Source organism: Podarcis vaucheri, assembly GCF_965113315.1.
Source record: "Podarcis vaucheri genome assembly, chromosome: Z".
Classification (NCBI taxonomy): Eukaryota; Metazoa; Chordata; class Lepidosauria; order Squamata; family Lacertidae; genus Podarcis; species Podarcis vaucheri.
In genome coordinates this window covers 41,832,416-41,847,019 of record NC_138758.1, presented here as the reverse complement: position 1 = coordinate 41,847,019, position 14,604 = coordinate 41,832,416, and the positions used below count along the sequence as shown (strand labels likewise).

Below are 14,604 nucleotides of genomic sequence, written 5' to 3'. Positions count from 1 at the left end.
ACAGTGGAGAGAGACAGCGCTCAAAGCAGTATTTGGGGGTGTGCTTTTTATCTCCCAGGGAGAACAAAGAGCTGTTTCAGCATTGCCTGTCAATGACTGGCTTTGGCTAGAGTGCATGGCGGGAACAGTGTCAACGCCATTAATGCCAAACCACCCAATAAGCTGAACTTTCATTTTATTTTATTTTTTCATTTTGCTTTTGCAATAGAAACCTGTCCAATGGAGTACTGTATAACCAAAAATATTAAGATAAGTGGAACCTGCAGCAAAATGTTGCAGAATATCCTCATCCCTTAACAGAAGTGTTGGATGTGTGTGTGAGAGTTTATACTGTGCCATTTAGTTGTTTAGGGTTCCAGACAGCTGGACGTGCATTCTTCCAGAAGACTAGAAGGTCACATTTAAATGTACTTAAGCTTTGTTTTAATCAGGGTTGGCTGACTGGGGTTAAGCCGACACATTTGTGGAGGAGGAGATTTGAGCCGTGAAAAGGAGAGAAGTGGCAGTATTTGTGAGAGAGGACAGTGGAGATGAAATGTGTTAGCTGTGGCTGGAGGGCCCCTTCAGACTGCTTTTGGGTTTTTTTAGTGGGCGGATGTATTCTGCCACATGTCATTAATGCAATAATAGGTTTGTATCAAACTGAATTTCAATCAGAGTAGACCCATTTCAATTAACGGACTTAAGTTAGTCATGCCCATTAATTATGGCTGGTCTACTCTGAGTAGGACTAATGCTGGACACAAGAATAACAATCTGTTCTGCTGTACTGTTACAGGTATCCAACGGCGCAGGGAATATGGCAGTCTCTCTGGTGGCTGATGAGAATCCATTCTCTCAATCAGCCCTGAGCTCGGATGATTGCTTCATTCTTGACCATGGCACTGATGGCAAAATCTTTGTCTGGAAAGGTAAAAGGAGAGAGATATACAAAAGTCATATGGCTGACACAGGCCATGTTCACACCACACACTTAAAAGTGCTGTTGTGGCTTCCCAAAGCGTGTTGGGAGCTGTAGGAACTGTTAGGTGACCCCTATTCACCTCAGAGAGCTACAATTCCCAAAGTTTGTTTAAGAACCAACTCCTCTTCCCAGGAATTGTAGCTCTCTGAGGAGAATAGGTGTTGCCTAACAACTCTCAACACCCTTAACAAACTGCAGCTGCTTTGAGGGGAGACCATGAATGTTTAAAGTGCCACCATTGTGCTTTAAATGTATGGTCTCTGTGTGTGCTAGTGAAATACATGCGGCTTGGGAATCTGGGGTGGGTTCTCAAGTTCTATGGAGAGTGTGTCTTATTGTTTTGTTGCAGGGGTGTGAATTTTCTATAGGGGTTAATAGGCAGCATTAAAAACACATAAACACACTCACTGTAAACAAAAGAATGAGTGTACAACAGATTTGAGGAACCTGTGGTCTTCCAGATGTCATTGAACTCCAGCTCCCATCAGTCTCAGTGGGCATGGCTGATGGAGGTTGGAGTCAAACATCTGGAGGGCCAAAAGTTCCTAATTCCGGGTGTACCAAGAAGCACACCACCTGATAATATTACTTTATGCACTTCTCCAACTTGATGCTACATTGAGGGATTGTGGAGGGTGCTGTTTGTTTATTTGTTCAGGTTTATTTAAAAAAATTATCCCACTTTTCTTTTTGAAGAAACTCATACTAAATGCCATTTTTGGCAGAAAATTTAAATGTATTGTCACATCTAACTTGAGGGGAGAAATTGGTGAGGGTGTGTGGAACAGCATAAGGCCTTGCCACTAGACAAGATTTGAAGGTATAATTGAAAGATGGCAAATAGTTATTTCATTTGTTGCTTATAATTTTTCCCACCATGGTTTGTGTGCATGCACACACATATTTTTTGCTGCAGGCCTCAAAATGTCTTCATGTATTTAAATTTTATCTATTATTATTATTATTATTATTATTATTATTATTATTATTAATTTATACCCCGCCCATCTGGCTGGGTTTCCCCAGCCACTCTGGGTGGCTTCCAACAAAAGATTAAAAATACATTAAAACATCAGTCGTTAAAACCTTCCCTAAACAGGGCTGCCTTCAGATGTCTTCTAAACGTCAGACACTTGTTTATTTCTTTGACATCAGAAATACATTCTGCCTCATATGATTGATTTTTTTTTGCCTCAGAAATATGTTCTGTCTCACATACTTGAATTTGTGCCTGAAGCACAAAATGTCCACATGAAGGACTTCTAAAACCCTTCCCCTTTAAAAATCACTCCATCTGGTAGCAAATTTTATATTCTCTTTTAATATATCTATCTTCACTCACTCCTGTTGCTAACTTGAAGGTAAAAATGCCAATGCTGAGGAAAGGAAGGCTGCCTTGAAAACCGCCGCAGAATTCATCACCAAGATGGGTTATCCCCGACACACACAGGTAAGGATACAAGAAAAGTTATCCATAGACTTCCTTCTGTTATAGCAGGGATGAGGAACCTGAGGTCCTCAAGGTGTTGTTGGATTTCAGCTCCCATCAGCTCCAATAGCCAGGGCCGGCTCACCCTTGAGGTGGGGTGAAGCAACTGCCTCAGGTAGCAGAAGCCCCTGAGGCGGCACTCCTACAGGCACACCATTCACCGCCACCCCAGTCAGTGGTGGAGAAGTGGCACCAGCAGCAGTGCCGATTTCCAGTGATATCTCATAAGATCTTACTAAAATCCCATGAGATCTCAAAGAGTGTGAGTCATCTCACAGGATTTTGACAAAATCTCGTGATAATGTGATGGAAATCAGCAGTGGAAGTGGCACAGAGGCAGTGCTGGTGGGGGGGGGGCACAACAGCAGTGCCAGCTGAAGAGGTGATGGGGCACATGATGCAGCAGAGCAGGGTGGCACTTTCCATTTTCCCCATTTTCCATTTTGTACCTCAAGTGACAAAATGGGACACACCACCCCTGCCAATAGTCAGCATAGTCAGTGGGCAGAGATTCTGGGAGTTGTAGTCCACTAGCATCTGGAGGGCCACCAGTTCCCCACCCAAGTTAAGGAATGAGGTTAGGATTCATGGAAGGTAAGTGGGAAAAAGAGATGTTGCAGAAAACACACAAGGTTCAATTCAAAGCAAGATGTGGGAGGGCTGAAATGGGATGGTTGATTCTCAAACCAGGCTTAAGGAAGGTTTGTTGAGTTTTGGTTGATTTCTTCAGTTGACAACCATGAATTGCGATTGTCCAGTAAGCCAGAATGTGAAACTATGGTTTGAATTTGACTTTCAATGCTTTTATACTAACCCTGGTTTGCGGTGATGTTTACATTGTCATAGCTCGATCGCCACATAGATTGCTGGTAAGTAAAGGGAGTGAAGTTAAGAACCTAAGGGTTGAGATGACAGAATACAAAAGACAACTAACAAGGTTAAACCATGGTTTGCTTTGGGTACATCTGGAACCTCAAACGACGGTTTGCCATGCTGTCTAAATTGAGCCTATGTGGCTCAGTAGCTAGAGAACTGCACTGAGGCCTAGTGTCAAGAATAAATTGTGCTGATAAAGCTTTTTTAAAAAAGAACACTAAATAAATACAATTCTGTCCCAGTTTGGCTTCAGCTGAGACCATTCCATCTCAGGATACTTTCTTTGTTTCAGATCCAAGTCCTTCCAGACGGTGGCGAGACTCCTCTGTTCAAGCAATTCTTCAAGAATTGGCGTGACAGGGACCAGACAGAGGGCATGGGTGTGGGCTACATCAATTCTCACGTGGCCAAGATTGACAACATTCCTTTCGATGCTGCCACACTACACACCTCCCCAACAATGGCAGCTCAGCATGGCATGGAAGATGACGGCACTGGAAACAAACAGGTAAGTGGGGGAGATGGTGGTTATGCAAAATCGTCACTCTATTAGGCAAAAGGATCTATCCAGCATTTGGCAGCTCAGGACTCCGAGCAAGAAAGATAAAAGCTGAGTGTGTATTGTACTGCAGTCAGTGAGTACAACAAGAGAGAGTATTGTTATGATTTGGGGGGGTCAGTGTGAATGATACCTTAGGTCCCTTCCAAATCTGTATGTGGGGTAGAATACATAAGTTAAGTTAATGGCTTTGGCTGGCCAGTTAAGTGCTGTGAAGTCTTGAAGAGGATGCCATTAGAGATAAATGTGTTGGCCTTTTCCCGCCTCACCTGGCTGGAGGCCATGGTCATCCTAGGAGGAAGAAGAAACTGACCAAGGAAGGCTGTCTAAGAAGTGACGAGTTGTGTGAGTGAGTTTTGGCTAATGTTGGAAGTGGAGACAGAGAGCAATGTTTTGCTCCGTGCTGAACCTAAGCTGTTGAGTGGGGGCTTCGCTGGAAACCTAACAGGGAATTGAGACCTGTTGGGGTATTAATTCTGTGGGCCCCTCCATCCTGTGCTCAGGTTGTGTATATGTGTAAATAAAGCCACCTCTCCTAAAGATGTCTCCATTGGCCTCTCCTGTGGCTGATCTCCACCCACTGCAATTCCTAGACATGCTGTCTTCAGTGGTAGCTTGAGTCGTTTGGGACTGGGAGGACAGAAGGCAGGGAGCCCCACAGTAGGTGGCGCCAGAGCCAGTGATAGGCAGAGTCTCCTCATTTGAACATTGCCTGCATCATCCTCCCTGCTGAGTTCTACAAGGGCAGCACTGGAACTAAGGACAAGGAAGCAGGCAGCAGGGCCACCCCCTGGACTAGTAAGTTGAAAGCCAGGCAGGTGGAGGCTAGCTGAGAGCAGACTGTGGCTGGTGGGGCACTGCCCCATTTGCCCTAATGGACCAGCCTTGATCCTGGAGGCAGATCACTGCCATTTCCGATAAGTAGCCATCAGTAACCCTTTTTCCCTCCCTTAATCTGCCTCATCTTCTTTTAAAGCCATGAGTTTGCCATTTGAACCATCCCTCAAAGTTGGCAACTTTCAAAGCATTAGAGGACTTAAGTCATATTCACGGCATACATTAAAAGCGCATGGCTTCCCTTAAAGAATCCCGGAAACCATAGTTAGTATCTCTGCGAGGAGTAAACTACAGTTCCCAAGATTATTTTGGGATGGGGGAAGCCATGACTGTTGAAATTGCTATAAATGCACTTCAAATATGTGGTGCAAATATACCTGTCCATACACCTGTCTCTCGCTTTCCCTACTCCTTTCACTTACATAATTTGCATGTCTTCGTTTATTATTTCAAGAAGCCGGAACTCATTCCACCAATGGTCTCCTGTTTGCCAGTTATCTGATTTGGATGTCGTTTCTCTTCTCTCTCCCCCCCCCTTCAGATCTGGAGAATAGAAGGTTCTGCCAAAGTCCCAGTGAGTCCCTCAAATTACGGACAATTCTATGGTGGGGACAGCTATATCATCCTGTATGATTACAGACATGGTGGAAAACAAGGCAAAATCATCTACACTTGGTATGATAACTTTTTTTCTTATTAGTATTTTTTAAAAAAATTAAGACAACTTTTGCCCTCCAGATGTTGCTGAATTACAAGTCCCATCAGCCATAGCAAGCATGGCCGATGTCCAAGGTTGATGGGAGTTATAGCTCAATAACAACTGGAGGACCAAAGCTTCCCCACACCTGATTTAAGGTTTTCTAACTCATAACAATACGGGTGGTGCTGTGGGTTAAACCACAGAGCCTAGGACTTGCCGATCAGAAGGTCGGCGGTTCGAATCCCCACGACAGGATGAGCTCCCGTTGCTCAGTCCCTGCTCCTGCCAACCTAGCAGTTTGAAAGCACACCGAAGTGCAAGTAGATAAATAGGTACCACTCCGGTGGGAGGGTAAATGGCATTTCCGTGCGCTGCTCTGGTTCACCAGAAGCGGCTTAGTCATGCTGGCCACATGACCCGGAAGCTGTATGCCGGCTCCCTCGGCCAATAAAGCAAGATGAGCACTGCAACCCCAGAGTCGGTCACAACTGGACCTAATGGTCAGAGGTCCCTTTACCTCTACCTAACTCATAACAACATAAGAAGAGCCTGCAGGATCAAGTCAAAGCCCATCTGGTCCAGCATCCTGTTCTCACAAATGGCCAACCAGGTGCCCCAGTAGGAAACCTGCAAGCAAGACCTGAGCACAAGAGTCCTCTCTCCTTCTTCAGCTTCCAGAAACCAGTATTCAGAAGCACGATAACCTCTGCCCATGGAGGCACAAAATAACCATCATGCCTAGTAGCCATTGATAGACTTATCCCACATCATTTTTTAAAGCCATCCAAGTTGATAGCCATCACTGTGGGAACAAGTTCCACAGCTGAACTTTCATTGTGCATAGAAGTACTTTCTTCTATATTTCCAGAAACTTCCAACATTGAGCTTCATTGGATGTTCACAAGTTTCTGGTGTTTTGAGAGAGGGAGAAAAGCTTTATTTTATATAACGTCTATTGTGTTACTGCTTACTCCCCGTACTCTCTAGACTAAAAAGCTCCGAACTGGTTTCCAACAAATGTTTCCGAAGTGGTGTAAAAAAGGAATATAAAAAAACCCCCTACATATATAGCAAAAAACAAATAAATGTGTACATAACCTTAACAAAAAGTTATTGAAAGCATCAAATTACACAAATAGTATTTATAATATAAAATGACCAAGTTGCTTTCAGAAAAAGCCATTTTTAAACGGTAAGTTTTTAATCATCAACTAAAAGCAAAGATGCTAGGTGGTTGTCCGTTCGATTCTACATGCACACCATAAATATAGATTTCTATGATACCACTTGAATAGCCATGACTTTCCCCAAAGAGTCTTGAGAACTGTTGTTCTTTAAGGGTACTGAGAGTGGTTAGAAGACCTCTATTCCCTTCACAGAGCTACAAGAGCTGCATGCAATCCCCAAAGGATTACTCCTTGAGAGGAAAAAGGTTCCCCAATTATGCTGTGTACACTCATATTTTTGCCCTTTGTTTTTTCAGGCAGGGCGCTGATTCCACCCAAGATGAAGTCGCAACCTCTGCTTTCCTTACTGTCCAACTGGATGAGGAGCTGGGAGGCACTGCAGTGCAGGTATTCCCATCTGGGCCAGCCCATGTGGCTTAACTAAAGATGGGATCAGTTAGACTGAGCCGAAATAAGGGGACAAGAAACGAAACAGATCTGTTAAATGCCAGAGCTGTAGCATGCTCCGAGAGATGATGAGACTATGCACCTGTGAACATTCAGGTTTTAAGACTACAGGACTACTTTTGAGACTGCTTTCATGCGGTGCAAAGTACACATATGTGAAAAAATCCAGAACTTTTAATTGGAGCAAATGAGAATGCTAACAATATAAGATGAAAGGTTGCCATACGTCTGTAATTTCCTGGACATACCTGGAATATCACAGATGGAAGCAGTGTCCAGGCAAAAATTGGCCAAATGTCTGGGAAAATCCGGATGTATGGCAACCCGTGTCGGTGGTGTTGTTTTTGCCGATTTTCCTTAAAAGTAGCTAAAAGCTAAAGGTTTTGTGTCTGATTTTTCAGTTTTTGAAATATGGCAACCCTATAAGATGAAACCTGAAGGTTGAGCAGATATTTCAATAAAATTTGTCTGCCCAGATCAGGAAAATGGACAGTAATTAAATTATATGGCAAAAGTGTTTAGAGAGATCACAAGAAACAGAAAAGAGATGGGGGTCCTCTAGAACAGTGGTTTTTTTGTGGGTGTATTATGCAATATATAATTGACACAAAGAAAGTGGATAAGTGGTGGATTTATACTGGACCGTCCTTACATTGTTCCACTTTTTCAGTTATTTTTCAATGCTTCCCCAAGATTTCCACATTATCATCTGGAGGGGCACTGTTGTGCAACAAAAGCAGGAGGAAAAATAAACCAGAATATTTGTGGTATAAAAAGATACAAGATTCCCGCATAAAGTTATGGGGCACACACTGATTAAATGAATCAGTATGTCTGCCCCGAAAGCTTCACAGGTGCAAATAGTACTGAAAGCGGAATCACGTGTAACTCCCCAGATACCATCGCAAGCACAAATAAACATGAATGCACAATCAGGAGAATGTCTGGAGGGCCCTTAATGTCCAGTTAGCTGGCTGTTTGGTTAAATGGCAGATGATTTGATAGCTTTTATCTCCTCCTGCTGATTCACCGCCCCCAATAGTTTTGTATGCTCCGTGGATCCTCTGGTCTGTTTCCATGGTAGCTGCACATTGCAGGCATTCTTATGGTAGGTTGATGCATGACAGAGCTTGAGCCCTCAGGTGTTTTCTTCCTCTGTGGAGTGACCGTGGCCTCTTTTGTGATAGAAACGAGTGGTCCAGGGCAAAGAACCGCCTCACCTCATGAGCTTGTTCGGTGGGAAACCTCTGATCGTGTACCAAGGTGGCACCTCCAGAGAGGGAGGTCAGACAAGTCCTGCGTCCACAAGGCTCTTCCAAGTCCGGTCTAGCACATCTGGCACTACCAGAGCTGTGGAGGTAAGTGACTTGTTGATATCTGTTGATCATGGACAGGCTTCATAGCAAGGCCTTTCTTTTGGGGCCTTCTCATGGTCGGTTATTCTTTTTTCACCTGCTGCTTTCTTAACTAGTGTTGCTGTCAAATTCTATCCGAAATAAAATTTGGGGTTCCATTGATGTGGGATCCTGTTCCAAAGCAGGCAGCCACCTAAACCCAAGCTGCTGTTCTTGGAACAGGTGTGTGTTCAGCCAGGGAAAACTGGTTTACACTATTTGCAATCTGAGCAAAATAAGCATGCACAAGAGCTGTTGCTCACAAAAGATTACAAAATCATTGCACAGTGTGATTTCTGTGCAATTAAAAAAAATTGTGAAGAATATACATGGTTTTTAATTGGAGCGAATGGCAGTGCTGACAAGATGGAGTTTGAAAAATGAGCAGGCAGCCTTGGGTTTCTGCTGGAAAAATGAACCACAGTGACTTCCATTTTTGGGATACTTGACACACCATGCCCAAATGTTCAGCTTTAATTTCTCAAAGCTAAGTCTATTTTACTTGTGGAAATATAAGGAAGAGCATTCAGGCATTATATTGCCTATGGCTAAATTATTACAATGGAATTTTGTGACTACCTTCACTTACGTTCTGGAATACAGTCATACCTCAGGTTAAATATGCTTCAGGTTGAGTGCTTTTGGGTTACTTCCGGGTTTCCCCGCTCGTGCATGCGCAGACGGTCAAAATGACGTCATGCGCGGAAGCGGCAAATTGTGACCCGCAGACACGGGTTGCATTCGCTTCAGGATGTGAACGGGGATCTGGAATGGATCCTGTTCATATCCAGAGGTACCACTGTAATTCCACTCTCACATCCCAAGCCTCCTGTCACTCCTAATTCCTGGTTGCTCAATGTTCCTCAGGGAGTCAGTATTCTGTTTTTCCAAATGGCCTCTGCCTTGTTGAAAAGGCAAGTTGAATTGGCACCTCTAAGTTCTGTAATGTTGGGGAAGCCACTGGGTGGCTAAAAAGTGTCTGTGCTGGCAGCCCTGATGGCAGGCTTACATTTGTCCCTTCACAGGTGGATGCGGCTGCTAAGGAGCTCAATTCCAACGATGCCTTTGTGTTGAAAACCCCCTCTGCTGCTTACCTGTGGGTTGGCAAAGGAGCCAGTGAGGCCGAGAAGTCGGGGGCCAGAGAGCTACTGAAGGTCTTGGGAGCACGTGCAACCGAGGTTGCTGAAGGCGGAGAACCAGGTTTGAAGTGTGGATCATCCACACATCAGAATGCTTTATTAGTTGTTCTGTGATGCTTTCCCTAATGTCATAGCTGTCAACTTTTCCCTTTCTTTAAGGGAAATTCCCTTATTCCAAATAGGATTCCTCGCAAGAAAAGGGAAAAGTTGACAGCTATGCCTAATGTTACAGCATTATTGCTCTTTGGAGGGCCATTCTTGTGCTACAATGCAACAAAAATGTAGCCAGAAACTACCTGGGAATACTTGTGGTAAGGAAAAATAAATCAGGATTTTTGCAGGAGGTTATAGGTGTGCATCAACTGGAAACAAAGCAGCATGTTCACCCCAAAAGTCTTGCAGGTGTAAAGAGTCCTGAAAGCAGGATAGTGTATCGCTGTCCTAGTACCATCACCGCACATGCACGTTGGTGTGTTTTTAATGTTTATTACTGATAAATTTAATTGTTTTTATTTATAATATATATATATATATATATATATTTAAAAAGAATGCAACCTGCTTAAGAGGTTTTGCCGCAATTGAATGATATATACATTTTGTTAAATAAAAATAGATAAGACCATGAACATCAATCATCATGAAAGAAGAATAAAACAGACATGGGGACAGGCCATAGTTCCGATTAAAGGCACTGGGGTTTGCATGGTTCGTTTCAGGTCCTAAATCTATCACTGCACTGTCTCAAAACCAGAGGCAGCCACATCTTTCCTGATGATGATGGCAAACCTATATGTGTGGTTCCTTTCCTGTCTTGCAGCTGGTTTCTGGGAAGCACTTGGTGGAAGAGCTGCCTATCGCACCTCCCCACGGCTAAAGGACAAGAAGATGGACACTCACCCACCTAGACTGTTTGCCTGCACCAACAAGAGTGGCCGCTTTACTGTGAGTACCCCGTGCATTCACGGCATTGCTGAGAACTTAGACCACCTTCAGGCTGTCAGCATTTTTCAGGAGAGATGCAGGCACATACCAAGACATTTTGGTTTGTGCAATTACTGTGGATTAAAATGCACCGGTTTGTAGCCAGCTAAACTCATTGAAACTAATGGACTGAAGTTAATCATGTTCATTAATTCTAATGAGTCTGTTCTTAGTAGGACTAATATCGGATGAACCCCTTGTCACCCTAGCAGAACAAATCCACTTAAAAAAACCCCAAGACTGTTTCGGGTTAGGAAAGAAATTGGAAAATTCACAGAAAAGTGTGGGATGAATGTCTACACACCACACACACAAATATGGACAAATGCTTATTGTTGCATATCTTCCCCACACATAAATCTCAGCAAACACTTAATGAAGACTAGATTTAGTCTAACCTCCGCACAAGCTTTGTGCAAGTAAATCAGGATGAGCGCTCAATGAACTGGTTGCATCTATTTTCCAATACTGTACTGCATTGAGGAATTAAAACCAAAGGAAGGTTTTGGAGGACGATGGCAATGGGTAGTACAGTGTCATGGGCTACTCTGAAGGTGTGCTTAAGCCAGCGAGGGAGAACCTGTGGCCCACCAGCTGGTGCTCAATTACAGGTTCCGTCATCCTGGACAATTGACCATGTGGTCTGGAGCTGATGGGAGCTGTATTCTAACCATGCCTATAGGCTGCACCTTCCCCATACCTGGCTTAAAATAACCCGGTCTCATACCTGCCTGGCAGACAGGTGTGTGGCACCTTGTTGTGTTTGCTCAGTGATGAGGGCCAATCCGCAGTCTCCTTTGCGATGACTTAGGCCAATCAGGGTGAAAGGAGGTGGGTCAACCTCTGAGGATTGGCTCCCTAGCGTCACTCTGGAGTAGGCTCCTGGGAAGAACAGTGTGGAGGACAAATCTAAGCATTTAGGAACACCAGCAACACAAGGTGCTTCAGTTTCAAGAGAATGGTGTTCAGGTTCTGTTACGTACAATGGAGCCTAAGGGATAGTGCAAGCTCCTTTGTGCAAGCTTTGGCTGTTTGTCCCCTTTAACATATCACCCTCTTAAATATTTGGTTTAGATTGAAGAAGTACCTGGAGAGCTGACCCAAGAGGATTTGGCCACAGATGATGTGATGCTCTTGGACACCTGGGACCAGGTATCTCACTATCTCTTCGCTAGCAATCAGTTCTTTTTGTGCTCCATATCAAAGAGACCAGTGTGGAACAAGGGAAATTCAAAAAAGAGTCACATTCAGTGATGCACTGTGAGAGCCAGTGTGGTGTAGTGGTTAAAGGTAAAGGGACCCCTGACCATTAGGTCCAGTCATGGCCAACTCTGGGGTTGCGGCGCTCATCTCGCTTTATTGGCCAAGGGAGCCAATAAATACAGCTTCCGGGTCATGTGGCCAGCATGACTAAGCCGCTTCTGGTGAACCAGAGCAGTGCACGGAAACGCCGTTTACCATCCCACCAGAGTGGTACCTATTTATCTACTTGCACTTTGGCATTCTTTTGAACTGCTAGGTTGGCAGGAGCAGGGACCGAGTAATGGGAGCTCACCCCGTCGCGGGGATTCGAACCGCTGACCTTCTTATCAGCAAGTCCCAGGCTCTGTGGTTTAACCCACAGCGCCACCCATGCCCTTCTGGTGTAGTGGTTAGAGTGTTTGAATAGGATCTGGGAGATCAAGATTCAAATCCCTACTCAGCCAGAAAGGCCACTGGGTAACCTTGAGTTGGGAACAGCCCCTCACCCTAACCGACCTCACAGCATTGTTGTGAGGATAAAATGAAGAAAGGCAGAAGTATGCACGCTGCCTTAAGCTCTTTGGATAAGAAGGTGGGATATAAATTCAATTATAAGGATGGGAGGGAGAAATTTGATTCGGGTCACACTTGAAGGCAAATCTAGTTCACACTTTCTGAAACAAAACACAAACTGAAACACAGCCATCCTTCAAAAGAGACATCACTTTGAATTTTGCAGCGCAGGTTTCCAGCCAAATTATGTGTCCAAAAATGTATATACTGGGGTGAAGTGTGCCTGAAAATTAGTGAAAATAGCATACAATATTGGGGGGAACTACCTTGCAAAGATATGTATATTAGACAAAATTACATTAAAAGCAAACGTGTATATTAGGATAAACTTGCGCTAAGATGCTGATGAGCTATCATGAAGACTTTAAAAATGCAGAGAGTAAAACAAGACAGGAAAAATGAGACCCCAAAACAGACTCAACCATCCCTAGTTATACAATAAGCTTCTTTATACCAGCTGTTGGGAATCACAAGTGGGGATACGACTGTTTTCATCAGTCAGGTTCATGGGCGTAGCCAGGATTTTTGTTGAAGGGGCAGGACTTTTTTAGGGAGGGCTGTGATGCAATTGGTGAATTAGTTAAGTATTTTTATTTATTTACGTGATTTGGGGGTAGCTTCCCACACTCCTCTGGCTACACCCATGGTCAAGTCCTGCTTGCACACTTTCCAGGACCATGTGGTTGGTCACACTGTGACAGTGCACATACAGATGTTAACATTTCTCATTACCTTTTTTTAAAAGATCTTTGTTTGGGTTGGAAAAGACGCAAACGAGGTGGAGAAGACAGAGGCTCAAACATCAGGTAGGATGGGTATACACCTCTCATATCTGGATTAATTTCTCACTGACCAATCAGACCGTACACATCAGCATGTAGTAAAGCCACATTGAAATAAGTGCATGCAGAATGCGTTACCATAAGATCTAATTCTCAAGAATTCCATAACAGTGGCCACATTCACACCCTTCATGTAAAGCACTTAGATACCACTTTAAACAGTTATGAGCTTCCCCCAAAGAATTATGGGAGCCCCATCGCCATTGGTCATGCTTGCTGGGGCTGATGGGAGTTGTAGTCCAGTAACATCTGGAAGGCCAAGCCATCTGAAAATGACCCTCAATCCATCATCTGGAGACCTCTTTGTTGTAGCCCCTCAAAAATTATTATTCCATTTATTACTCATATTTTTGCGCTTAAGTGACTCAAAGCAACATACACAGGGAAAAATAAAGCAGAGACATTAGAATTAGACACAAACAGTGAAATGAAACAAGCCCCACCCACCACACTTAAAGGATGGTCACAACAAAGGCCACAGACACATTTAACTACCCTCACAATTAAAAAAAAAAAGAGTTGTGTACAACTTACGTTCTATTCAGAGTACACCCATTGAAATCAATGGATCCAAGCTAGCCATGTTAATTATCTACAGTGGTGTGTGTTGAATAGCACTAGCATTATATGCAGGCTCAGAAGCCTGGATGAATAAGAATGTTTTAGCTTGGCACCTAAAAACAGACAGCAATGGCACCAGGCATGCTTCCTAGGGAGCCACCACTGAAAAGTCTTTCTTGTGTCATTACCCTCTGCACCACCCTCAGACATAGAAATGAATTCACAGGGTCCTTCCCCATGTCCTCATATATGCCTATAAAAGCTTATTGATCCCTCTTAGGGGATTGCCCCCTTAGGATATCAGCAAGAAGCTCATTTTTCTCTTGTGTTCTCTTCTTTTCCGTCTTCACTTGCATCTTTACAGCCAGGAGATATATTGAGACCGACCCTGCCAATCGTGACAGAAGAACTCCCATCACACTCATCAGACAAGGGTTCGAACCACCCACCTTCACTGGCTGGTTCCTTGGCTGGGAAGATGATTACTGGAGCACTGATCCTCTGGATAGGGCCATGGCCGAGCTGGCTGTGTAAAAGGAACAGCTTTTCTTTTTTAAATACATATATAAAAGTTTGGTGCCTTCACTGCCTCTTAAGAGCTACTCCTTTCCTCTACCACCAGCTGCAGAATTATGTCACTCTTTTAAAATAATAATAATAATAAATAGCCTAAAGTAGCTGTGCCGTACCTGACTCTCACCATGAACTGTACTGGCTTTTCTGCTGCTTTGAAAATGGTCTTTAATAAAGCTTATGTGGAAACTCAGAGGGTTTGTTGGCTTCAGATAAAACTTATTGAGAGACACTGGG

At 43.8% G+C, this 14,604-nt stretch overlaps 1 protein-coding gene across 3 annotated transcripts in view; it reads left to right on the top strand.

Moving 5' to 3' along the window:
* The window catches only part of GSN (gelsolin), a 62,004-nt gene extending 47,444 nt beyond the window's left edge, over positions 1-14,560 (top strand). For all 3 annotated transcript variants that reach the window (XM_082207690.1, XM_082207689.1, XM_082207688.1), the window contains exons 7-17: positions 779-911; positions 2,326-2,414; positions 3,622-3,837; positions 5,267-5,400; positions 6,909-6,999; positions 8,247-8,417; positions 9,479-9,653; positions 10,413-10,537; positions 11,651-11,728; positions 13,137-13,197; positions 14,159-14,560. In XM_082207690.1, coding sequence (XP_082063816.1) covers positions 779-911; positions 2,326-2,414; positions 3,622-3,837; positions 5,267-5,400; positions 6,909-6,999; positions 8,247-8,417; positions 9,479-9,653; positions 10,413-10,537; positions 11,651-11,728; positions 13,137-13,197; positions 14,159-14,328 — 1,443 coding nt within the window. In that variant the 3' untranslated portion in view covers positions 14,329-14,560. The remainder of the gene's footprint in view (positions 1-778; positions 912-2,325; positions 2,415-3,621; positions 3,838-5,266; positions 5,401-6,908; positions 7,000-8,246; positions 8,418-9,478; positions 9,654-10,412; positions 10,538-11,650; positions 11,729-13,136; positions 13,198-14,158) is intronic.
* Positions 14,561-14,604: the final 44 nt, after the last annotated feature.